A 27,601-nucleotide genomic window follows, 5' to 3' on the forward strand; every position below is an offset into this window, starting at 1 on the left:
TTCACCATTTTAATGCATTTAATTCAGTTGAGTTTTAGTATATTTACAAGGCTGTACAACCACCAACCACTAAATTCCAGAACATTTCCCTCATTCCAAAAAGAAATCCCGTGCCTCCCAATTCCTCTCTTTATCTCTCTCTTTTTTTTTTAACATTCATTTATTTTATTATTTATTTGGCTGTGTCAGATCCTAGTTGTGGCATGTGGGACCTTTTAGTTACAGCATGTGGAATCTTTAGTTGCAGCATGTGGGATCTAGTTCCCTGACTAGGGATCAAACCCGGGCCCCCAGCACTGGGAGTGTGGAGTCTTAGCCACTGGACCACCAGGGAAGTCCCCTCTATCTCTTGGCAAGCATGTACTTTCTGTCTCTATGGATTTGCCTATTCTACACATTTTATATAAATAGAATCATGTGGCCTTTGCGTTTGGCTTCTTTGACTTAGCATGTTTTCCAAGATTCATCCATGTTGTAGCATGGATCATCACTTCATTCCTTTTTATGGCTGAATGATATTCCATTATATAGACATACAACATTGTGTTTATCCATTCATCAGTTGATGGGCTCATCTATTACTGCATATACTATACTAAAGCTGAGTAAATTTAAGCATGTACAGGTCTGATCTTCCTCACTAGATAGCAAGCTCTTAGAGAATAAATTCTTGTTTACTTTTATTAGGTATCCTCAGTGCTGAACACAGTAACTAGTGAGACATAAATGGCTAAATAATAATTTCTGTATACTGAGCAACTTACTCTAATTCTCAACACTGAACAGAATTGCTATTCCCATTCTACAGATGAAACACATTTCAGAGAGGCAAAAGGAGATGCCCAATATCTCACAGACTGTAAGTGGTAAAAAAGGATTAAACCGACCAAAGACTACTTTCAATGCCACAACACAGTGAGCACAAGATCATTTCTAGAGCCTAAGAGATTAAGACAAAGCTATGCAGAAATCAGGGGAAAAGAATTTTGATTTGCCGCTTAAGACATTATGATGTTAGAGAAATCAGCCTCTGTGAGCCTTAGTTTGCTCAACTATAAAATGAGTATAATATCTGCCTCATATCAGGGCTGTTGAAAAGTCTCAGCCTTCACTTCCAGTTCAACACTTATTTCACTGTCATGCTGCCTTCCGGATACAAAAATAATTTACCCCCTGGCCTAGTGAAAAGCATAAATAATGCGTCTTAAAAGCTTAATTACACCTAAGTTTCTCCTACTCTGAGAACAGATTTTATAGAAACATCCTTAAACTTACCTCTTCTTTCTTCTTAGGGTCTGACATGGGATTCCGGAAGAGAGGAGAGTCTCCAAAAGGTGAGTATGTCAGACTATTGATGTGCTGTTGGAGAACAGCCTGCTGGGCAGCAGAAGCATTTGGATCTGTCAAAGCTTTTTAAAAAAAGAAAAGAAAAAGCAAGATGTCAGTCCAAGGATCCAGTGCCTTAAATCAAGAGAACTTGAGATTCTCTTCAAAATGTTCAGACTCACTCAGTGGCATTACTGGTTGAGAGCAAAGGAGCAAACTGTGAAGAAAATCAACAATCAAATAATCTAAAAGGTCAAAGATATGTGGAGCACTTCATAAGAGACAACACACATAAAATTTTACTTAGGTGTTCATTATTGCCAACAATCAAAGAAATGTAAACCTAAACAACGGTGAAGAAATTTTATATCTACCTCATTATCTATCAATGGCATAGCTATATAAAAAGGGATCAGTCTGACTTCCAGAAACACTGCAAATTGGTTTAATGTCTAAAAGAAACAATATGACAGTACACAGAGCAAGTAACGTTTTTATATTTTTTAACCTAATAATTTTAATCATAAAAATCTAACCCAAGCACTTAATCAAACTAGAAGGAAAATAAAGACATATTTGTAAGTGTTCACTGAACGTTATCTGTAATGGTCAAGACTTGGAAACAACCTACGTCCAACATTAACAGTTGTAAAAATCATGATTCATCAACATGGTGGATTAAGTAGTTGTTAAAAATGACAATGTGGAAATAAAGTATCTTTGATTTAATAAGTAAAAAATTCCAGAATAAAAAATATTAAGTATACTGAGAATATAGAGGAAGAGGGTAGCAAATGAAAATGGCTGTTAAGGCATCCTTATATTTACTATTTGCATTTGATATTCATATTCCATTTAAGTAAAAATTGAAAGGAAAAAAAGATCACCCCATTTTCTTTCAAAGTGTAAGAACAGGGCTTCCCTGGTGGCGTAGTGGTTAAGAATCCGCCTGCCAATGCAAGGGACAGGGGTTTGAGCCCTGGTCCAGGAAGATCCCACATGCCACGGAGCAACTAAGCCCATGAGCCACAACTACTGAGCCTGCGCTCTAGAGCCCGCAAGCCACAACTACTGAGTCTGTGTGCTGTGACTACTGAAGCCTGCGTGCCTAGAGCCCATGCTCTGCAACAAGAGAAGCCACCACAATGAGAACCCGTGCACAGCAAAGAAGAGTAGCCCCCGCTTGCTGCAACCAGAGAAAGACTGTGCACAGCAACGAAGACCCAACACAGCCAAAAAAATAAAGAAATAAAATAAAGAAATAGAGAAAAAAAAAAGTGTAGCAAGAAACGTCATCAGACAGGAACAATGATCTACAATTGTACACGGTAAAAAGAAAACAGCAACAAAAAAATCTGCACTGTACCCTGATTGATGAAGAAACCTCTTCACAAGATAAATATTTCAAAAAAAATACTGGTAAAAAAATCAAATCAAGGCTTCCCTGGTGGCACAGTGGTTGAGAGTTCGCCTGCCGATGCAGGGACATGGGTTCATGCCCCGGTCCGGGAAGATCCCGCATGCTGCTGAGCGGCTGGGATAATCCACAGAAAAGAAGTGCCACAAGCAAAAAATTTTGAAAAATTTAATACAATGGAGCAGAGTGGGGGGTGGGGGAGTGGAGAGACAATAGCAGCATCAACAACAAACTCAAAACAGTTAAAATAAAATTAATGAAAAGGGGTAGATCCACTGTAGTCAAATTAAGCATTCTTAAAACTGGATGTATTCACTAAATACTAAAACACTGTATGTTGATATTTTAGGAGAGGGTACAAATTTGCTCAGGATTGTGAAACCCAGAGGAGATGTCAATTTAATGATCATATAGTAAAGCATCTGTATTCAGAAAGCTCCTAAATCCAATTTAAGACTACTGGTGAGAAAAAAATACAGAAAAGTAGCCACCCAATAACATAATGTTGTTCTGTGGACTATTCAATAAGATTAAAAAAACCCTGGATATTTTTAATGAACTCTGATATTCACTAGTCAGTTTGTTACCTGACAGCCAATTACACATTAAAAAAACACTGATCAGGGACTTCCCTGGTGGTCCAGTGGTAAAGAATCTGCCTTCTAATGCAGGGGATGCAGGTTTGCTCCCTGGGCGGGGAACCAAGATCCCACATGCCGCAGGGCAACTAAGCCTGCGCGCCACAACTACTGAGCTCGCGTGCCTCAACCAGAGAGCCTGCGTGCCGCAAACCACTGAGCCCACGCGCCCTGGAGCCCACACACCACAACTAGAGAGAGAAAAACCCGCACGCCACAACTAGAGAGAAGCCCCTGCGCAGCAACGAAAGATCCCGTGAGCCGCAACTAAGACCCAACACAGCCAAATAAATAAATTAATTAAAAGAAAAACACTGACCAGCACTAGCTGATCCCACCATATAACAAGTATAGGTCACCCCTCCTGGGTATGCTCAAATAAAAACTTCCTCAACAAATTCAAACATACGTAATTAGGAAAGTGTGTGAGGATGTCTTTATTTCTGTATGTTTAAATATGAAATTTTCTCTGTTAACTGAATTATTTCAAATAAAATACAGAAAAGAGAGCTGATAAGTTAGCAAAAATAAGAGAATAAGCAAGCATAAGCGCTAGTTAAGCTATCATTTACTGGTGTTATATTCAGTTCTGGTCATAATAATTTGAAAACATACTGAAAAACCATATCATAACCAAATGATTAAAGAGATAGAAAAAAGGTATAAAAATCAAGTCTTCTGAGACCAGACGAAACTGATACTTTATCTGAAAGAAAGGCAATAGGTTACCACAAAGAAATTGTAGGAGACTGATTTTGCTTGGCTTTAGGAGATAGAAGTAGAACCACCGGGTGGAAATTCTATAAAGGCAGGTTTTGGTTTCTAATCAACCTGAACAAAACAATGGACTGGACTAACCTGTAAGAAAGCCACCATAGCCAAGGCTTTTTTTTTTTTTTTTAGCCAAGGCTTTTAAGTAACGGACTCCCACAAGCTCTAAAGCACCTTATAACTAAGATCCTGTGATGCAAAGATGTACATTCTAAATCAATACAACTACATTTAAATGAGCAGAAACACTACTGTATATAACTGTAATATCAAATTCATGTCAGGAACTTTTTATTGGCTTTGGGAAAAGATGGATTATTAAAAACCATTCAAAAGCTATCTATGTAAATAGCAGGTTATGGTATTTATGCTACCTCCTACTAAAATCAAAACTAAGGAAAACAAATAAAATTTGAATATAATTTTATGATAAAACTGATTCTAATTTTCACAGAGAAATTAGAGTTCTAATTCACCTCTGCTAGCTCCAAAGACCTAATTTAAAGCTATGGATAAAACAAATTAAAATATCTACACAGTCCACGATGACAAAGAATAGGAAGGTAGTAAATGAACAGATGAGAAAATATAACAAATGCCTAGAAGAAAGAAGTGGACAAGCAGGAGAGAGTAAACCATACCTTGGAGTACACTCAAAGGGGATTACAGCCAAAAGGAGGGACCATCTGCCTGAAGCACAGAAAGCTGAGAGATTCAAGAAGACTAAATTTGATGAACTGAGACTGTGGAAGGAGAGAAGAACCAATGCAAAGCATATATACACAACAACTACTATACCCTGTCATCCTCCTAATCCCTGATGCTCAACAGATAAGTCAAAATATCAGAGAGAGTTCCTCTGATGAAATCAAGTTAACAAGGGCAACAAGGGGACCTGCATCATCCCAGAGCTAAGAATGTGATATTCTAACATTTAGAGGACCCTTGGCTAATAGCTGGTCCCTGGGCTACTTATCAAATGAAATCTACTGATGAAAATGCTCTACCCAGGTACACAAGTTGCCAGTGAGATTTTTATTATTTTATTCTTAAATATGACTGGAAAGCATCACTGAGTATTAAAGAATAGGATCAAAACAAAAATAAAACAAACAAAAAAACCACAAAAATAATCCTGAAAATTTAAGGAACAGAAGAATTCTAAAAAAATTTTAATGCCAATTAAATTCAGAGTTTCAAGAAAAAAACTGCATCTAAGAACTGGATGCTTAAAAAAAGGAACTTCCAGAGAATGAGAAAGACAGTAAAAAAAAATCCAAAAGGATGATTCAGAAGACAATTAAAAAAAAACTTCTAGAAAGTAGAAACATGGGTGAAAAAAATCAAATGTTAAGACAGAAAAGGTCTAGGAATTCCCTGGTGGTCCAGTGGTTAGGACTCGGCGCTCTCACTGCTGGGGCCCAGGTTCAATCCCTGGTCAGGGAACTAAGATGCTGCATGCCTCATGGCGTGGCCAAAAAAGAAAAAAGACAGAAAAGGTCTAAGCAAATCACTGAAATTTCAGAACAAAGGGACAATCCTAAATGGTTGTGAGCCTGGGGGTAACAAGTCTCAAGAATCAGAAAGGCATTAGACTTCTTATCAGAGATGGTTAATCCAAGAAGTATCGTCAAAGTTCTGAGGGTGAATTATTTTTATACCAGAATTCCATAACATTAAAGTGTGTGGAACAAATGAAGATGTTTTCAGAACTGTAAGTAGTCAAAGTTTACCTTTCATATCCATGTTACTTGAAGACACATTCCAGAAAATTTAGGAAATAGAGGAAAACCCTATATCCAGGACATAGCAGTCCCCACTGAGTAGACTTGAAGGGAATATACTAGAGCAATGCTGAAGGCCTAGGGAGTAATCAGAGTTCATACTGCTACAGGAGGACAGAGAGATCAAAGAATGAGGTATCCAGGGTAAAAGAATTCTAATACTACCCTTAAGAATTTGGACTAGCGTTAAGAAGGTGATAAGGGCAGGTAATGTAATGCAAGGGAAAAAAATTAGAAGTTCCAGGACAAAGAAAAAGCTGTATGAGAAAAGATTACTTGGTTAAGTAGCAATATTTTCACAGTTATAATAAAATGCTATGCTCATTTGAAACTTTTATTCTTTCCCCAAAGAAAAAAAGACAGTAATTATTAGGAGAGAGTACTTTATCAACTTTATCAATACAAAAATATAAAAAGGGCAAAGAAATGACAGAAAAAAAGGGTAAGGAAGAGCACTATTAGCCTTACTTGACCAAGGGGACTCAAGAAATACTATCTCCTAGTTGACAGAGTAAGAAAAAGTATGCAAGGACATGGCTTAAATTTGCAAAGTATGTAAGGACATGGAAATTTGCATGGCTTCTCAAAATGTGAAACATGGATCATGATAATACAGGAGATGAATTTAACGGTACAGAGACTCACTCCTTCCTTCTCTCCTTCCTTCCATCCATCCATCCATCCATCCATCTCAGTTACTCTATATCTGCCAGGTGACATCAGTTTTTTATTTTTGGTAAAACATAATTTTCTTTAAAAAAAGATATTTAAGTTACAAAGTAAGTTAATTTTAAATAAGAAATAATAACAAAGGTGGCAGGCAGATATAGCAAAAACTAGGAAGGGGTAGTCAAACAAATGAAGTATGAAAAACACTTTAATAGATAAAACTAAACTTGTGGGGGACTTCCCTGGTGGCACAGTGGATAAGACTCTGCGCTCCCAATGCAGGGGGCCTGGGTTCGATCCCTGGTCAGGGAACTAGATCTCACATGCATGCTGCAACTAAGAGTTTGCATGCCACAACTAAGGAGCCAGCAAGCCGCAATTAAGGAGCCCATGAGACGCAACTAAGACCTGGCACAACCAAATAAGTAATATTTTAAAAATGTCTCAAATCCAGCTACAACAACAACAAAAAAAACCCCTAACCTTAGGGAATTTAGTAAACAGATATATTGGGAGAAGCGAATAAAAAACAGAGCTGATAACTGAGCTAAATTCTCATCTACCATTAACAAGTTAAATATTGATATATGTAGACTTAAGCAAAACACAGCAATATAAGCACATCATTCAGAGATATAAACTTACTTACATGCCAGATGAATTAAAAGCTGTAACAAAAGTGGTTTCTCTGGGGGAGTAAACCTAGGAGTGGGGAAGCGGGGAAGGTCAGGACCTATTATAAGTGCTTCTGCACTACATGATTGTTTAATGACCTATGTGTAATATACCGCTTTGGTAGGGACGGGATAGGGTGGGGCGGAAAATCAAGTCAGCAAGTTAAGTATTAGCAAGAAATAAACTGAGTAAAGGCTTCTAAAGTGACTGACACTTACCTACTGGGGCCTGGGGGGCTCCAAAGCCCAAAGTGGCTGTCGTAGTATTAAATCCAGGGGCCCCAAAGGCTCCTGTACCAAGAGGCCCTCCGATCTTAGGTTGGTTGTTCCCAAATAAAGATGCTTGTCCAGCACCAAGAGCTATGGAGACAAGAGGAAAGAAAAAGCGCCACAGAAGATCCTTTGAATGTTACGCCAGAGGTCAGTTACTTAAAAATGTAATACATTTGGAAACTTCATAATAACCACTCATTTCAAAAAAAAATCTAATACAGTAAATGCTAACTATATGCCAAGAACTGTTGAGTACATCGTATATATCATAGGCAAAATACTTAACCTCTTTGTGCTTCAGTTTCCTCAACTATAACATGAGATAATAATACATAGCTTAGATATTTATCCTACGATTAAAATAAACACATATTAAGCATTGTAGAGGTCTGGTAGATACTAACATTCATTAGATATTAACTACTATCATCTCATTTAACCTTCACAAGCCTGAAGCAGGAACTATTGTCCCTATTTTACAGAAGAGAAAATGGAGGCTTTAATAATTAGCTCAATGTCACAAACGTAGTAAGTGGTGAAACCAGAGTTCACACCTCGATGCATCTGACAATACAACCAGGGCTCTTAATTGCTACTCTATAGTAAAACAGATTTCTAAAGAATTTCAAAATTGTCAATTCTCCTTAAATTTCAGTATCTGCAAATCAAATACTCAACTGAACCAATTAAAACGTCACCTTTTTGACTAACATGCAGGTTATAGAAAACCAAATCCAATATATCTTCTTTGAAGAGCAAAAAGTAACACTTTCAAGTATACCGTCTCATGAAAACTATTTCCGACAATTTTTTTTTTGTTTTATAAAAAGCTGAATGCCTTGTGATGAGGTTACTAAACAGATTCAAGTTTCAGCCTAAATCTGTGGATGAAATAAGAACTTATCTTCACCAGGGAGAAGGCCGCTGCAGAAACCTGTAATGTTTTAAAGCTTAATGAATCTTGCTTATGGACCGTGCTGTTGGCAATGATTTTAAAGTGTAAAGTGGGAAGAATTTAGTTTTTTTAGGGTAAGTTATTGGCATAAATTAAAAACATTTTTCCATCCCTCCCCCACCCCAAAGAAAAAGTTAATAGCAATTTGGAAGATCTGAAGTTCTTTTTTTTTTTTTTTTTTGTGGTATGCGGGCCTCTCACTGCTGTGGCCTCTCCCGTTGCGGAGCACAGGCTCCGGATGTGCAGGCTCAGCGGCCATGGCTCACAGACCCAGCCGCTCCGTGGCATGTGGGATCTTCCCGGACCGGGGCACGAACCCGTGTGTCCCTTGCATCGGCAGGCAGACTCTCAACCACTGCACCACCAGGGAAGCCCTGAAGTTCTTTTTAACATACAAATGTTTCTTGACAGAGATATGGTTTACCAGGAAAATCACTTCAAACATATAATATAATACTTGGAGGTCAAAAATATCGAATGGAAACTGTCTTGAGATTGCAACCCCAAAAAAAGGATAGGAAGTTTACACTCAGAGAATGCATTACAATGTAAATTAATGAGGATGACTCCTAAATGAACAAAGCATTCCTTAACTGTCCAACTCTCACTAATAATAATAAGATAACAATATAGCAATGGGATTATTTCACCTTAAAAAACCCAGCTTTGAAACAGGGAATAAGACCTCTTTTAAAGTTCCAACCCATTAGAAACTGGTGAAAATTCCAAGAAAAACTAAAATTATACTACTCCCTTTTTTTTTTTTTTTTTTTTGCGGTACGTGGGCCTCTCACTGTTGTGGCCTCTCCTGTTGCGGAGCACAGGCTCCGGACGCACAGGCTCAGTGGCCATGGCTCACGGGCCCAGCTGCTCCGCAGCATGGGGGATCCTCCCGGACCGGGGCACGAACCCGCATCCCCTGCATCGGCAGGCGGACTCTCAACCACTGCGCCACCAGGGAAGCCCATATTACTTCCTTTTTGAAAAAATTTATTTATTTTTGGCTGCATGGGTCTTCATTGCTGCGCGTGGGCTTTCTCTAGTTGTGGCAAGTGGGGGCTACTCTTCGTTGCGGTGCGCGGGCTTCTCATTACAGTGGCTCCTCTTGTCGTGGAGCACAGGCTCTAGGCACGCGGGTTTCAGTAGTTGTGGCACGTGGGCTCTATAGCGCAGGCTTCATAGTTGTGGCGCACAGGCTTAGCTGCTCCGCGGCATGTGGGATCTTCCCAGACCAGGGCTCGAACCCATGTCCCCTGCGTTGGCAGGCGGATTCTTAAGCACTGCACCCCCAGGGAAGTCCCTATATTACTCCCTTAAAGAACATGGTTTACAGTAAAAATTTCAGGATTCTTCTTTTTTCTCCCAGAGAACAAAACCTCCTTACCACCCCTAAACAAAAGGCTTAGATGAAACCTGAATATATAAAATGGATAAAAATTTCTGTTCTGGATGGGTGTGTATTTGCATTAGCCCTGAAGGAAGAATCATGAAACAGTCTAAAAATCACTATATTTCAATAACCTACAAAATAATAAAAACCTGTATTTTATCCAGATCAGTCTTATATTATGTACAAATGGCTTTTTATACTTAGTGAAAGGACTTACACAAGTTGAGGGACATTCTGATGTATAATAATGTCAATTTATGAATTGTGTTATATTTACAGGTAGTTGTAGGAGTCATAAGGAAGATATACTGGTGGCACCATGGTAACAGTGGTCCTAAAAACTCTAAGGATGCTCAAAGAATAAATAAAAATGGTTATACTTTATTGAGATTTTCTAATAAATGTTAGAATTTAATTTTATCTATGGTACCTATTAGCTTTGGGTAGATTTTTCTGTGTATATCTTAGTGTAACAAACTTTACTAGATGTACCCTTAAACTTATGGCTTCATAGAAAATTTTAAGAACTAAAACTTCTCAGTATTGTTACTAAGTAACTACCAAGAAAATGGCATACTATTGATAGTGCTAATGACAGTTAATACCTGTGTGAAACAAGAAACTGATGCACCCATGATTTAATCATACACCAAAGGATAATATAAAACATTTTACACTAAGATTGGTCACTTAAATCTAGGTGTACAAAAAATTTATGTATTTGTACACTTAAGGTTTCTACAGTCGACTACTCATGAAGTACCCAAAGGCCTATGTTACGTGAAAATGTACTTCTGTTGAGGTATGAGTTTGAATCTCTTATCATTCAAAACAAGAAGCTATCTACATAGGAATACCCACTTAGCTAATGACCCCCTAAAACACAGTCCAAAGCTACAATGTTATCCTAATTGTGATACCATGAAATGCAGAATTCATTAATGTGGGTATTTATATCTGATAGTCTCCAGACACATTCCTCTCAGAGCCAAAAGTCTGCTTTAGCAGACGTGACCACCAAAGAATTTCAATAGTGTGTACTCAGTGATTCACAATTCTCGTTTCCCTACATGATCTATTGCTGCTAAGGTGGGGGTGTAAAATTCTTTATTAATTTTATTTGGCTTTTAGTTTATATGGGCAAAGCATGAATTAGGATTATATAACAGCAGTGAAAATGAGATTCATTGTCTGTGAGGTACAACTGTTCAAGGAAAACCGAATATATTCAAATAAATAAAGAGGTTGAGGTATTACATTATTGTAGAACAGAAGACAACAGCATCAGGAAAAAAGTTATAGGCGACTTTATAATCTTAGACTACAGAAATAAAGCACTGCTAATCATAATCTGCAAGACCCAGAAGCCAAAGAGGAGAGAATGACAACTTTGACCACATAAAAATAAAACTTGTACATTAAGATATCACAAACAAAATTAAATGATAAACAAAGACTGAGTGGAAATATCTGGTAACAGACATTAGAGCAGCATCTTATCCCAGCTTAGGTTTATGGTTCATAAGCTGTCTAGCATCAAACTACCTTGAAAAAGACCACACCAAAGTTAATTTTCCTTCTGGGATTAGAAGAGAACATGATGTCAGATGTTATATTCTGCTTAAGTTTAAGGATCACATTGTACAAAAAACTACAGCTTTTTAGTTTTTATTTCTTGCAAATTATATGTAGTAGAATTTGAGTAAGCTCAAAGGCTCAAGAAGTTTACCATACGACCCAAAAGAGTTAATATCCACAATATATAAAACGTTCTCAAAAATAAAGAAACAATGATCAACAATGATTATGAATAGAGAACTGAAAGATTCAAATGTCCAGTAAACATACACAAGGGTATCCTTCACCGGTAATCAGTGAAGTGTAAATCAGAACATACCAACTTCCACTATCAGGCACACAAAGATGAAGAAGCCCAACAATATGGAAAGGGTATGAAAAAATGGGCACTTTTATAAAATATGAGCAAAAATGCAAACTGGCATTCTTTTTGGAAGGCAAATTAAAAATTGGCAAGACTGACCAAAATTCAAAATATGTGTATCTTCTGACATAACACATTAAGTACTGAAAATCCCAGGCACACCAGGACTATCAGAGGACAAACATTTTGTACAAAAGGAACAGACAGCCTCTAAGATAAATGTGCCAGCATTTTAAAATCTGGTAAAGCATATGGGAATGTTTTCTAAATCCATTTGTGAAAATGAAAATCTAGGCCTCCTATTTCCATGTATATGATCAAACAAAGGTCTTAAGTTGCAGCAATTAGATTTAGTTGTATCACTTCCTAAATCTTATGGTACAGTTCCTTACCTGTTCCAAATCCTGCACCAAGCCCGGCTCCCAGAGTTCCAGGTCCTGGTTTACTTCCAAAAATACTATTCCCACTGGTATTTGTGCCAAACCCTAGAAGGACAAAAGAATGAGTGGACTGTACATTAACACAACTCTCAATGTCCTGTACAAGGGAATTTCAAACAAAGCAGTCTGACCCTAAGTTTTGCATCCCTTCATTTTTTGATATTTAGAAATCCTAAATGGTAGGCTAATTTAATGTTTAAGTTTAAGTAAGTATAAACAGATCCCCCAGTCTTCCTATTTACTTAATTATATTTTAGACTTGAAATATCAATTCAATATAGGATAATACCCAATATTAAAGCAAAGTGATTGTGCTTGAGCTTGGGGAACATTCCCTTCGTAATACTCAAAGCCTCCATTCTATGTTTCGTGTTTAATTAGTAGAAGAAAAATTAATCCCCCCAAACTTTCACTAAAAAATAAGACAGTCAACAAAGACACTTCACTGAACCTAAAGGTTCTTGCTAAGAGAAGATTACCTATAAAAATCTCTACAACAGCTTTTGTTTTGAACAGATGGACCTTGTATGAATAGTAATGTGTGGCTGATCACACATGAGGAGCGTTAATGGAGTCAGACTCAAACAGCTCATAGGAGCATTCGAGGACTCAGCTAGCTGACGTTAAAAAGAGAAGATAATCTATGAATAACCTTTCTTGAATTGAATTGTTTCATTATCGGAGATGATGGAGAGTTGAACAAACCATCCTCTTTCACTATGACCCAACATTTAGAGAAAATCCTGTGATTCCCCTCTAAAATCCACAAGTCTCCCCACAAAGACACCTACACATTACATTACTGCTATTATTTCTCTTTTGTTCAGATGTGTGCAGTTTCTGTACTCCTTTTGGAGCTAAATATCAACAAATGATAATGAACATATCATTAATCTCTTTTGATAAGAGGAAAAAAACCCCAATCACTGGCCAGCAAATCCTGTTTGTGGTACACCTGAAGTCTTTTAAAAAGGTATCATGGAGGTGAACAAGTTCAACATAACAGAATAAAGAAAGTGTCTTGGAATATATGTCAGTGTCACCAACTAAGATTATACTTTGTCAGGCCAATATTTGAATTTATATATGAATGAAAAATGTAAAGAACAAAAGTTAAAGAATTATACAGTTTGAAAACATATTTCTAATGTCATTTAAAAATCTAAGCAAGTAACCTGACTTACTTTCAATACATTTAATTCATGCATTAAGTCTTTTCTTCAATTTTTCTAACAGCTATGGCCACAAAAATAGAGTACTGCCCACTCAAGCACAATCAATTTTCTTTAAAGAAAAAAAAACAAAAAACCCAGAAAATGTACTTGGAGATGTTGTCTTTCTGAGTTAAAATTTAACCAAAAAGGATCTTCCAACCCCATAAACAGCAGAAAACAAGATACTAGTGAACTACCTCAAACCCGCAGGAGGGAAGTAAGTCCCAACTTACACTGTTTATACCACACATTTCCACAGATTCTTACTGACAAAAGTTTATCAACTCTGTTATTTCAAAACAACTTTAAAGTAAAATTAAGAACAATTAATTAATTAACAGTCAATAATTTATGACAAAGGAGCCAAGAATATACAATGGAGAAAGGACAGTCTTCAATAAATGGTGTTGGGAAAACTGGACAACCACATGTAAAAGAATAAAACTGGACCATTATCGTACAACATAAACAAAATGGATTACAGACTTGAATATAAGATCTAAAATCATAAAACTCCTAGAAGGAAACATAGGGGTAAGCAAGAAAAAAAACTTTCTATCTATATATGATGACAGACGTTACTTAGACTTATTGTGGTAATCATCTCACAATTATACAAATATTGGACCATTACATTGTATTGGGTGGGCCAAAAAGTGCCTTCAGTTTTTAAAGTAAAAATAAAAGATACATTTTTCATTTTCACCAAGAACTTTACTGAACAACATATTCACCCTTTTGTTCCACTACCTTCTGACATTTTTCAGCCCACTTCATAATTCTATCTTCCCAAAACTTTTTATCTTTTTGAGCAAATAACTGTTCCAGGTGCCTTTTACAGTCTTCCAGGGAATTGAAATTTTTTTCCATTAATAGAATTTTGTAAAGACCGAAATAAATGGAAATCTGAAGGTACAATGTCTGGTGAATATGGCGGATGAATCAGAACTTCCCAGCCAAGCTTTAACAGTTTTTGCTTGGTCATCAAAGAAACACGTGGTCTTGCGTTATCCTGATGGAAGATGATGCATTTTCTGTAGACTAATTCTGGACGCTTTTCATCAAGTGCCGCTTTCAGTTGGTCTAACTGGGAGCAGTGCTTATTGGAATTAATTGTTTGGTTTTCCGGAAGGAGCTCATAATAGAGGATTCCCTTCCAATCCCACCATATATACAACATCACCTTCTCTGGATGAAGACCGGCCTTTGGTGTGGTTGGTGGTGGTTCATTTCGCTTGCCCCACGATCTTTTCCATTCCACATTGTTGTACAGTATCCACTTTTCATCGCCCATCACAATTTGTTTTAAAAACGCAATGTTTTCATTACGTTTCAGTAGAGAATCGCATGTGGAAATACGGTCAAGAAGGTTTCTTTCGTTTAACTTATGTGGAACTCACACATCAAAGCAATGAACATAACCAAGCTGGTGCAAGTGATTTTCAAAGCTCGATTTTGGTATTTTGAGTATGTCGGCTGTCTCCCGCGTGGTTTAACGTTTATTGTTCTCAATTATTGTTCCAATTTGATTGCTATCAACTTCAACTGGTCTACCCAACCGTGGAGCATTGTCCAGTGAGAAATCTCCAGCATGAAACTTTGCGAACCACTTTTGACACATTTTTCAGTCACAGCACCTTCTCCATATGCTGCACAAATCTTTTTGTGCGTTTCAGTTGCGTTTTTACCTTTCTTGAAATAATAAAGCATAATATGCCGAAAATGTTGTTCTCTTCCATCTTCAATATTAAAATGGCTACACAAAAATTCACCAATTTTGATGTCTTTTTTAAAATGCATGCTGTCACATACAATCTAACAAAATTGTTTCAAATGAAGTTAGACAACTAAGTGCTGTCAGAGCCATCTTACGAAAAACGAACTTTCTGGCCCACCCAATACATCTGAAATATAATGTTACATGTCAATTATATCTCAATTTAAAAAAACGCTTAAAATATCAGATGTCTATGTACACAAAGAGCTAAACTGTCCCCTTAACCATGTAGCATGAGGAACCAATAATTTATTACCAAGTACCATCTTATCAATACCCAAAAGATCTTCAACCTCTTTAAACTGTTGCTCACAAGTGCTGACATCCTGCTTGTAATTTCTCTCCTGAAACAATTCTATTCATTCACTTAAACTAGTCCCTGTTAGGTTAATTACTAAGAAAATGAACTGATGACTCTAAAGAATGACTTAAGGATGTGGCAACATCAATTGTAGATGAACCTTTTCACTCTGTGGATTAATCACCATCATAATGAAACACAATCCCATACTGGGTAACGTGCAACCAACAATGATATGATACTACAAATCTTTGTGTAATCTTATTCCATTTCTAGATTTGTTATATGACTTATTACCAAATCAGAAGATCATCTCTGCCCACAACACCAAAGTTGATAGCTTCCCAAGACAACAGGAACATCAAAGAAAGTCTTAGTTAGATCTGGATCCCTCTGGGGTGGTAATGGAATGACAAGTTCACCCAAGAGTAAAACAAAACTTGCCACCCTGCAACCCCTACTTGTATAGGGAATCTTTCCTCTCAGGGCCCCACTTATTCATTAATAAACTTTTAGTGAGCACCTAGTCTATGCCAGGTACTAGGTCAACATTAAGGATTTAAAAAAAAAAAAGGACAATTCAAATTCAGCACATAAGTAGTGAGGCATATCAAATAAAGATGAGAGTTTTCATTTTCAAATCAACAGCCTACATAAGCACCTTGTCAGATAGAAAATATATTTAATTCTGAACGTGAAGTATGCTATCAAAAAACATGCATTTTCTTTTTTTTTTTTTGCGGTATGCAGGCCTCCCACTGTTGTGGCCCCTCCCATCGTGGAGCACAGGCTCTGGATGCACAGGCTCAGCGGCCACGGCTCACGGGCCCAGCCGCTCCGCGGCATGTGGGATCTTCCTGGACCGGGGCACAAACCTGTGTCCCCTGCATCGGCAGGCGGCTCTCAACCACTGCGCCACCAGGGAAGCCCAGAAGATAATTTTTAAGAGGAAAAAGGTCTACAAAGTCTCTCTGGGGAAGAGGGAGTGACAGTGATTTAAAAAAAAAAAAAAAAAAAGGCTGAAAAACACTGATTTAACCCTTAAGTATCTTTCCCATCTTACTTCATAGATAAGAAACAAATACACAAAATTTGATATCCATGCTAACCAAGTCTACTGCCTCAAAACCATTCTTTCATCGAGCACAGCCAAAAAGAATTACAGGTAGAATGATAATCATTACTAGGAATGAATGAACCCAACAAAAGGGGTTATAAAACTCAAATCAAAACATTAATTTAGGAATTGCCACCTGACAAGGACCTATCTATCTCCTTCACATAGTTCATATTTCCATGAACACATATAACTTTCCAATGGATGCTTAATGTAGCCTCTTTCTCCAGTACACGATCATTAAAAAAACTCACTGAAGGGCTTCACTGGTGGCACAGCAGTTAAGAATCCGCCTGCCAATGCAGGGGACACGGGTTCGAGCCCTGGTCCAGGAAGATCCCACATGCCACGGAGCAACTAAGCCCGTGCGCCACAACTACTGAGCCTGTGCTCTAGAGCCCGTGAGCCTCAACTACTGAAGCCCGCACGCCTAGAGACCACGCTCCACAACATGAGAAGCCACCACAACGAGAAGCCCACGCACCGCAAGGAAGAGTAGCCTCCGCTTCCACAACTAGAGAAAGCCCGTGCGCAGCAACAAAGACCCAACTCAGCCAAAAATTAATTAAATAAATTTATTAAAAAAAAAAACTCACTGAAAAACTGTAACTGCTGACTTACGGCAAATGGCCATATGTTTGTACTCATCACCCACTAGATATCCAGAACCTAATGTTGCATCTGGCACATGAAATCCTTAAAACAAATATTTCAACCACTATTCCCCTTGGTAATGAAATGAACTTTTCATATATGATTTATCTCAAAATACATTGAATTTGTTTGAAAACTTAATTAGGTAGTTATAAAAGACAGTTAAAATAATAGAAATAATGTTTCTATTAAACGAATTTAAAATTTTCCAGCATATCTCTGGAAAGTAGTATAAGGTTTGTTTTTCTGTTATTCAATCTTACATATATTTTCCAAATTTCTTCCAATGAACATGTATTCAAAAATACACACAGCTATAGGAAAACTAATGAACAGTCCCCCAAATCAGAGAGGCTTCAACTTCCAATGAGAATCATTAAATCTCAAAAAAACAACAAAACACAAAACAACAACAGAAAGTTAAAAAAAAGAATCATCTAATCTCATCTGTTTACTACTTCCCTGCTTGAAACCTGGCCTAACAGAATGTGTTATCTCAAGCAGTTTACTACTTCCCTGCTTGAAACCTGGCCTAACAGAATGTGTTATCTCAAGCAAATGTGTTTCACTTATTGTTTCTCAATTATTGGTGAGGTAATCCAAAGAAAATGATTCCTTATTTTGAAAAAAATCTACCTCCATTAGAGAACCAACATTCTGCACAGTACTGCTACTGCATGTGCTGAATGCCCCATTTTATCCAAAGCAGGGAGTCAAGAGAATATAAATTAGTTAAGGCAATTTACATACATCTCTTCCAGGCATCTCAACCCAAGTCCTTGATTTTAAACCTTTCCCTCTGGAACCTCATATCAAGCCACAGCTTACCTGAGAATTTTAAAATATTCCCAATAATATGAATCAGGAGAATGTGTGGTATAGTCAGTATAACTTTAAGAGAGTCAAACCTGCTTTTTATATGTACCAAAATTGGAAGTGTTTGTATTGGTTCCTAAAGTCAGGGTTGGTTTGTTACCAAAGAGCCCGCCACTGGTTGTACCAAACGAAGGAGCACTGGTTGTGCTGGTTCCAAATGTAGTAAGCTTGTTATTGCCAAACAGGGTCTAAAAAGAACACAACACAGGAAAATATTAAGTAGTATAAAGATACACTCCAAACAGGAAACAGAGGTTACCTTAGGTACACTGGATTGGGTGTGTGGTAAGGGAGAGAAGATATCATAATTTTTATTAAAAAGGTATAAAGAAGGATGAATAACTATCAGAAAAACATACTAATCTGAGCAAGATTAACAAGACAGAATGCTCCTGGCTTGAGAAGTTAATGGTAACACTTCATCAAATATAATATTTCAGTGAGACAAAGAAAACAACAACAACAACAAGTCAATCAAATATTTTTTACCTGGTAACAGAAACGTTATCATGTATTTAACGTGCCAGTAGAAAGAGTTACAGTAAAAAGTTTAAACATGCTACAACATGGATGAAACTTCAAAACATTATGCTAAGTAAAACAAGTCACAAAAGATGTGACTCCATTTATATGAAATGTCCAGAATAGGTAAATCCATAGACAGCAGGCCTGAAGTGACTTGGGGGAAATGAGAAGTGACTATTAATGGGGATGACGTTTCTTTTTAGGGTGACAAATATGTTCTAAAATTGACTATGGTGATAGCTGCACAATCTGTGAATATGCTAAAAACAGCTGAATTTTAAACTTTAAAAGGGTGAATTGCATGGCAAATGGATTATATCCCAATAAAGTTGTTAAAAAATAACTTTCTGAAGCATTAGATAATTTTCTCAATTTCTCACCTCAAATAAGAAATAATAGATTTCAATCTCCATGAAAACAACCACATGATTTGGGAACTTTTCCTTTTTTTTTTAAACTGAAGTTCAAAGCTTGTTATAATGCGTACATAATACAGACATATAGTTTCTCTAAGTGGTATTTACTATTGTTTTTTAGGTCAAGTGTATTCCTATATAGTAAGTTTTTACTTAAATGACTTAACAAGGAAAAAAATTTAGTTAAGCCTCCAGTGGCATGAAGACCTTCAGAATACCAACAATTTTAACAACTTGATCACCACCAAAAATACTTAATTAACAAATACGATACTAACTTATCACCCAAAATAGAAGTTAGAAATAGGAATTTAAAATTACCTGATTTGGGGCTTCCCTGGTGGCACAGTGGTTAAGAATCTGACTGCCAGTGCAGGGAACCTGGGTTTGAGCCCTGGGTCAGGAAGATCCTACATGCTGCGAAGCAACGAAGCCCGTGCGCCGCAACTACTGAGCCTGCGCTCTAGAGCCCACGAGCCACAACTACTGAAGTCTGCGTGCCACAACTACTGACGCCCGCATGCCTAGAGCCCGTGCTCCGCAACGAGAAGCCACCACAATGAGAAGCCTGTGCACCACAACGAAGAGTAGCCCCCTCTCCTCGCAAATAGAGAAAGCCCGCGTGCAGCGGCGAAAGCCCAACACAGCCATAAATAAATTAAATAAATAAATATTTATTTATTTATTTAAAAAAGAAAAAAAAACCTGATTTTAAGAGCAAAAGCACCTCAACTTAAACTCAACAATTTAACCAACGGGAGTGAAATTTTACTAAAAGAAGTAAACTCCACATAAGTATTGAAACAAACAAGTTTTAAAAAGAACTTACTTTTTGAAAATAAACCTATTATAAGTTGCCTATTTTTAAGTTACCGAATAGCTTTCAGTTACTATCAGTATCAAATCATACACTATAACCCAAAAGAATACTTGAAGACAGACTTTTCTTTCTTCTTTTTTAAATTCAGCATTCTTTTTTCTTATTCTGTTTTTTTTTTTTTTGCAGTATGCGGGCCTCTCACTGTTGTGGCCTCTCCCGTTGCGGAGCACAGGCTCCGGACGCGCAGGCTCAGCGGCCATGGCTCACGGGCCCAGCCGCTCCGCAGCATGTGGGATCCTCCCGGACTGAGGCACGAACCCGCGTCCCCTGCATCTGCAGGCGGACTCTCAACCACTGCGCCACCAGGGAATCCCTATTTTTCTTTTTTTAAAATTTATTTATTTATTTTTTTGGCTGTGTTGCGTGGCTTGTAGGATCTTAGTTCCTTGATCAGGGCTTGAACCCAGGCCCATGGCAGTGAAAGCACTGAGTATTAACCACTGGACCACCAGGGAATTCCCAAAAGACAGATTTTTCTTAGAAATTCCTTTAACAGATTTATACACATCTTCAAGTTACAGTCAACTGCAAAAACCTACCGAACCAACAGCACCAAATCCAGTACTGGTCTGCCCAAAGAGACCTGTTCCCGTTCCAAATGCTGTCCCAGTGCTGGTGTTTGTAGCTGTTCCAAAAAGACCTCCCGGCTGTGAGGCTTGGGTTACTCCAAATAAACCCTGTAAAAGGTAGTCTAGATTACAAGAAAACCTACAATAGTCAGTTGTCTTTAAAAGTCTTAGATTATTAATAATAGTTGCCATTTTTTTAAGTTTATGTGACAGACATTATGCTAAATACATAGAACATTTCTTTTCTTCACAACAACCCTGAAATGCAGGGCCGTTTTCCGAAAGAAAATAAGGCTCAGAGCAGTTAAAAACTTGCCCAAGATGTCACAGCCCCTAAGTGGAAGGACCAGAAATTCGTATCTGTATCTAAGCCTGATGAGCAACACAGTCCTGGACAGCTATAAAAACTTTATACTAACTCTTGTGCTCTAAGAGATAACAGGGTTGCCACACTGAAAACAAAATGCCATGACAGGGTGCTTCATTTTCAGAGTTATGCCAAAAGAACGTATTAATACTGAGCTGGGGAATGGACTTTGAATCAAATAACTGAAAATAATCAGCTGAAAATAATAAAATTAATCTGAACAAAGGCAGTAGTGTAATGTTAAGTCTTCATTTGTTATGATAAACTACACAATTTCAAATAAGCAAAGTTTGTATCATCCAATGTTTAAAGATTTTTTTATGCATTAGTCAACAAAAGAAAAATATTTAATTAGTGGGCTATAGCTGAATTGAGAATTCAACGTAGTGTTTTAAACAGCTTTATTGAGATATAATTCACATACCATAAAGTTTACCTATTTAAAGTGGACTATTCAGTGGGTTTTTTCTATGTTCAGTGCTATGCAACCATCCCCACTCTAAATTCAGAAAATTTTCATCACTCTAAAAAGAAACCCTGGACCCATTAGCAGTCACTCCCCACTCCTAGGCAACCAACCACTAATCTACTTTCTGTTCCCATAGATTTGTCCATTCTGAACATTTCATATGAGTGGAATCATACAAAACGTGGTCTTTTGTGAATGGCTTCTTTCACTTAGCATGTTTAAAAGGTCTCTCCATGTTGTAGCATGTATCAGTACTTCATTCCATTTTAATGGCTGAATAATAGTCCACTGTATGGATATACCGCATTCATTTATCCCTTCATCACTGATGGACATTTGGGTTGTTTCCACCTTTTAGTTATTATGATCAGTTGTATACAAGTTCTTGTGTTTTCATTTCTCTTGGGGGAAATACCAAGGTGTGCAACTGCTGGGTCATATGTTAACTCTACATTTAGCATTTTGAGGCATTGCCAAATTTTTCCAAAGTGGCTGCACTATTTTATATTCCAAACAGCAATGCATGAGGGTTCCAATTTCTCCAAATTCTTGAAAACATTCATTATCATTGTCTCTCTCTTTGTTTATAGCCTTCCTAGTGTGGATATGAAGTGATAGCTCACTGTGGTTTTTTTTTTTTTTTTTGGTCAGTTAATATTTAATTTTAATAATACTTGTTATGCTTGAACAGTCAGCAGTTCACGAAGAGAAAAATCTTCAGTGAATGTTTACACAGTGTGAGCACATGCTTTAAATATGCAGTGGAGGAGGAGGGGCGAATTCACAGTTAACAAAGCTAAAAAAAAATCCTTGTTATAAATTACACAAAGCATATAAAAATATTTCTCTGAATGCATAGATTAAGACTTGAAACTCACCTACCAGCAGCTGTGCAGTCTAATTCACTGCCATACGCAAGAGTCAGTTGACCACAGAGGACTTTATAAGGGAGAAGAGAGAGCGGGGCAGGGCCCATCTCTCACTGGAGATTCCCGCGGCCTCCATTTCTAAGCCCGGGAAATGCCCTGGAGCTATTCCTCTGTAGGCCACCTCCCAGCCAGGGGCTTCAACAGCTTCCAAGAATTTCTAATTGATCTGGATGGCTGGAAGAGTATTAACCCCAATGATTTAGACATGAATTAATACTGAATTTATTTATTCCAGGATAAAACTAGCCTTAACTGTATCAGTAAATTGTAACTTTTTTCAAAGGTAAGGGGAAAAAAAGGGTTAGTTTGTTTGGACTGACTATCTTCTGACTGGTTGAAACACAAGGGAAGTTTCTTCTTTAAAGTACTTCAGAGAAAGTGAGTAATAAATAACCTTTACACTCTGTTAGGCAAACACTGCACAAGGGTGAGTAACTCACCATCCGTAATTGCTGTAATACAATTAAGTCACTGAACAGAGTGACTCCACACTGGCCTTGAAAACACCTCAACCACAGCTCAGCATTTAAGCAGCAGCAGGAGACCATTAGCTTAGCACAACATTCTCTTCCACTGACATCTTCTGCACATTCTCTCTCAATCTGTAGTGTTCCAATAAAATTAACAGTTAGGAAGTTAAGTTTCTTTGGAAACAATAGGCACTATGGGGAGAAAGCTTCTTAAGACAGCAGGGATGTTCTTCAACAGCTGGCTTCAAACCCCTGCTCTCCTGTTTGTCTAAGTGTGCTCATTCTTGTTTCTAAAGTTAAGCTGTTTATTTCAACAAGACAGTAGCTTTTCTTTTTAACATTAATGACACTGAAGGGAAGGAAAAGAATCCTTAAATGCGTTCTTTAGAAAAATTCTTATGCCATGCTCAAGAGCTTAATCAGGTTATTTGTTTGTTTTGAGAACAAAGCCTGGCTGACTCACAACTGACTTTGTTAAGTGGGTTGGTGGTGGTTGTGGAGGATGCCCAAGATCAAACAACTTGTTTACAAAAGCAACAGATTTCAGAGCTGTGTAAAAATCCCAATAGTTTCAAAATAATCTTTATCTTTGATACAAAAATAAAGATGCTAACTCCTTTTAGCTCAGTTTCCCACAATAACCTTTAAAATAGCAAAGGATTCAGTCTGGAAAATTGCTTTTCATTTGTAGTGGAAAATGAAAGTGGAGAACATGGACTGGCAATGTTTGTGCTCTTCTCTTTCGGTGCAATTAAACAGAAACACGAAGACAGGGATCGCTTCAGTTAAAAAAAAAAAAAAAGCTGTTGCTCTTTTAGAAGGCGTTAGAGAGCCCTCTAGTGACCACGAAGGGGCGTTAATGCAGAGATGACTGTCTAGGCAATGGCAATCTAGAGACAGAAGCAGTCGAGTGTTTACAATGGAAAAAGTCAGGGAGGGGAAGCTCTTTTGGTTAACAGCATATTTACAATTAGGTAACTGTATTCTTAAATAATTTTAACCTGAGTAACATTTATAACTATGTTATGTGAAACCTCACAGCCACAAGTCACACCAAGATTCCTATGTCCAGTACCTGTGCTTTCCCCAGTTTTCCTCTCTAGTTCACGTTTCTGGAGAGTCGTGAACATGCAACACCAAGAGAAGCGCTTCCCGGCCCTTCGGGTGCACTGTCAACAGGACTAGCTAGAAATAGGCTCTGCTCTCTCTCAGCTTCTTAGACAACTCTCTTACATTCTGCACAAAAAACACACTGGATATAGAACCGTCGGCTTCTGCCTCTCCAGGCCACTTCTCAGCTGTTCACAGCTTCCAGCAATAGGTTTATTGTGCACCAAGAGGCTCGGAAGAGTGGCACCGCTGCTCGGGATCAGGGGCTTCCTACCTTGGCAGAACGATGTTAGTGTATCCGACGCAGTGGCACCAGGGGCCCTCCGGGGCATCCAAGGCATTTAGATCAATGGCTTGTCCTTGGCCCAGAGGTGATGCACACTGTCACAGTACTCAGTGATAAAAGTCCCTGCTGCATTAGTAAGTCAGTTTTGAAGCTCTCCTGTTGTAGCAAGGCCTTTCAGTCAGTGTGGATGCAGCATTTCTGAACAGAAAATTATTTTCACTTATCATTAGAACCAGTTCCAGCTCCTGGAAATCTTGGAGTCGAGCAACATCTTTGTCCTTTCTTACCGGAGTATTGGGTAACTTTCTGATCTTCTCCACTTGATCAGGATTAACACCCAGCTCACAGCAACTCACTCTGAGCAATTCTTGGTAGGTGAGTTCCTGTCTGTCCAGTTCAATTTCAATGAAATCATTTTCTCGAAGAGATGGGTTCTGAATCCTCACCTTGAGTACCAGCTCTTGCATATTAAATGGAAATGCTCCGGTGAAGAAAAATGGCTGGAATGCTGGCGCTGGTCCTGCATACGTCCCATTTTGAGGCTCCAGAGACATTGGTGGCTTGGACGGGACAGAAGAGAACAGGGAGCGACTCTGACTCACCGGTGGCTGACAAACAGGACCCGGTTTTGTGCTTTCTGGTGTTCTGAGTATGGCAGATGGGGCAGACACATCCCCATTCTGAACCAGTGCCAAAGAGGTGTGGTCCCGTGGAAAGGCCCCAAGCAGGGGAGGTTCCCCAGGGGGCAGCAATGGAGGTGAGCCATCTGCAGGGGGTGATGCAGGAGGTGTGGAGGGGCCCCCATTCTGCAGCTGGGCTGAATCCTCCGACCCAGGGGTATAGATGAAAGGGAAGGCTGGGTTGGCCAAATAGTTCGGAACAAAGGGCAGCTCTGACTCCTTCTTCAGCTGAGGGAGGTCGTCATGGTTATCATCATCATCTTCCACTCCCATAATCTTCCTAATTTCTCTCCTTGATGTTAATTGGACTGGCATTTCTCCCTTTGTGGTAAGAATCTCTTTGTCAGCTCCCGATTTTAACAAGTAAGAGACCACCTGACCATGGTTGCGTTTACATGCCCAGTGTAAACAGGTCCAGCCGTTGACCTCATTTTGGGAGTTCACATCCACCCCGCTCTCCACCAGTTTCTGCACCTCCCGAATGTCCCCCAAGGCCGCGGCCTCCCGCAGCCTCTCCTGCTGCTCCTTCTGCTCCAGGAGAGCGCTCATCTTCCCTCAGCCCCAGGCCCCCGCCCGGGTCCGCCCGCCCGCCCAGTCCCGGCCCGTCAGCGCCGCCGACGCCGCGGCCCGCTCCCCGCCATGGAGAGACCGCGCGGAGCACATCCGCCCAGCTCGCGCCGCCGCCAGCGCCCGGCCAGCTGCCTCGGCTACCCCGCCGAGGGCCGCCCGCCACTCCCCTGCTGTTCCCGGCCCGTGGGCCCCCTCACTGTGGTTTTGAAGTGCAGTTTCCCTGATGCCTACTGACATTGAGTACCTTTTCATGTGCTTATTAGTCATTTATCTTCTTTGGAAAAATGTCTATTCAAGTATTCGGCCCATTTTTTAATGGTCTGTCTTATTATTCAATTATAAGAGTTCTTAATTGTTTGGACACAAGTCCTTTGTGAGATATATGACTTGAAAATATTTTCTCCAATTTGCAGGTATTCTTTTTGCTTTCTTGATGGTATCCCCTTTGACCCACCAAAGTTTTTAACTTTGAAGAAGCCCAATCTATTTTTCCCTTTTGCTGCTTTTGCTTTTGGTGTACTATCTAACAGATCATTGCCTAACTCCTTTTCTTCTATGAGTTTTATAGTTTTAGCTCTTACATTTGATCCATTTTAAGCTTTTATAGTTACCACAATTGTATAAAGAAAAGGTCCAACCTCGTGCTTTTGCACGTGGAAAACCATTATCCCAGCACTCTTTGTTGAAAGATTCTCTCCGTAGTGAACTGTTTTAGTACTCTTGTTGAAAATCAATTAACCATGAGGACTTGTTTCTGGACTCTCAATTCTAGTCCCCTGATTTTATATGTCTAGCCTTATGCCAGTATTACACTGTCTTCATCACTTCATCACTCCAGCTTTCTTTTCTTTCAAGACTGTTCTGGCTATTCTGAGCTCCCTTCTATTCCTTTTTGAGTGTTTTTATTATGAAAGGTTGTCAAATGTCTTTTCTCTACCTACTGAGGTGACAATATGGCTTTTGTACTTTATTCTACTTTATGGTTTATTACATTAATATGAAAATATGTTGAACCAACCTTCCTAGGATAAATCCCACTTGGTCACAGTGTATAATCCTTTTTATATGTTGTTGAATTCAATTTGCCAGTATTTTGAAGATTTTTGGGTCTACCTGTACTTTTTATTTTTTAATCAGGCAAAGTATCTCTAATTTTAAAACCAGGTATATCCCAAGGATTCTAATCAATAAATCATACCTCAAATTTACCTTTAATTTTATACTTCCCTAAAAGAGTCCCTAGAAATAAACTGCTCATGACTATAAGGACTTTCTCTTCTACTATCTGGACAGAAGTAGCAATTATCCAACATGGCTCTAAGTTTTAGTTCTCTCTTATTTATTTTAATGAACTAAACTTCTTTGCCTGATTCCACTTAAGGGAATGAGCTGAAAGAACCTTCTGAAATAGAGCCAGTAGTTTATAAATATTTTCTCCTATACTCTACAGAATGCCTGGAGTCAATGTCCTAAGGTATAGCTTCAGGACGGCCAATTCTAGCACACTAAGCAGCGATTAGTGATGAGAAAATATGCCCAGAAAGGATAAGTGACTTGTTCAATAGCCCCTCATTAAATACGGAGTAGAGCCTGGACTAGAATCTATGTCTTAATTATTCAAAGATTTTTGCTCTCTTCCCTTTACTACACATACGTATCGTCAACCCTTAAGAACTGCAGTAGAGATAGAACTTGTTAATTTGACATGATTAGAAGCCTCATTACTTAGCTCTACAAATAAGACCTGTTTCCTTACCATGGTGTTGGTGCTTGGCTGTCCTAGTGTGTTGGTATTACCAAAGGAAAAGCCAGTGGTCTGGGTGGTTATGGCCTGGGCAAATGGTTTGCTGAAGAGGCTGGTAGCCTGCTGATTCTGTTGGCCAAAAAGACCACCTGGATTTGTTCCAAATCCAGTCGTACCTTTCAGGAAAAGAAAAGGAAAGATAAACGGTGGGGGGAAATGCCAAACCTCACATTATCTAGTTACTTCAATAGTCTATGTTATTGATTATATATCTAAATTACCCTACATTCATTCATTACTCAAACTGGATAACCACTTCATTTTCCACCTTTCTTCACGTAACTCCAGATTTGGTTCAGACTCGACTT

The 27,601-nt window shown here is 38.5% G+C and overlaps 1 protein-coding gene, 1 non-coding gene and 1 pseudogene across 10 annotated transcripts in view; 1 reads left to right on the forward strand and 2 right to left on the reverse strand.

Annotated features, from left to right (window-relative positions):
- Positions 1 to 27,601, reverse strand: part of NUP98 (nucleoporin 98 and 96 precursor) — a 104,977-nt gene that overhangs the window by 53,997 nt on the left and 23,379 nt on the right. For 2 of the 9 annotated variants that reach the window (XM_060018361.1, XM_060018358.1), the window contains 7 exons: positions 27,246 to 27,409; positions 22,814 to 22,975; positions 20,579 to 20,716; positions 18,268 to 18,406; positions 12,232 to 12,324; positions 7,499 to 7,639; positions 1,276 to 1,409 (listed from right to left, as the gene is read on the reverse strand). In XM_060018361.1, coding sequence (XP_059874344.1) covers positions 1,276 to 1,409; positions 7,499 to 7,639; positions 12,232 to 12,324; positions 18,268 to 18,406; positions 20,579 to 20,716; positions 22,814 to 22,975; positions 27,246 to 27,409 — 971 coding nt within the window. The remainder of the gene's footprint in view (positions 1 to 1,275; positions 1,410 to 7,498; positions 7,640 to 12,231; positions 12,325 to 18,267; positions 18,407 to 20,578; positions 20,717 to 22,813; positions 22,976 to 27,245; positions 27,410 to 27,601) is intronic. The other 7 variants (XM_060018359.1, XM_060018365.1, XM_060018364.1 and 4 more) reach the window with 7 other exon arrangements.
- TRNAE-CUC (transfer RNA glutamic acid (anticodon CUC)) lies at positions 5,527 to 5,598 on the forward strand. The gene has a single exon. It is a non-coding gene; the product is annotated as a tRNA-Glu (tRNA).
- Positions 22,989 to 25,479, reverse strand: LOC132429716 (ankyrin repeat domain-containing protein 40 pseudogene; annotated as a pseudogene).

The sequence above is a fragment of the Delphinus delphis genome, chromosome 8 (assembly GCF_949987515.2).
Source record: "Delphinus delphis chromosome 8, mDelDel1.2, whole genome shotgun sequence".
In the NCBI taxonomy this organism is placed as follows: Eukaryota; Metazoa; Chordata; class Mammalia; order Artiodactyla; family Delphinidae; genus Delphinus; species Delphinus delphis.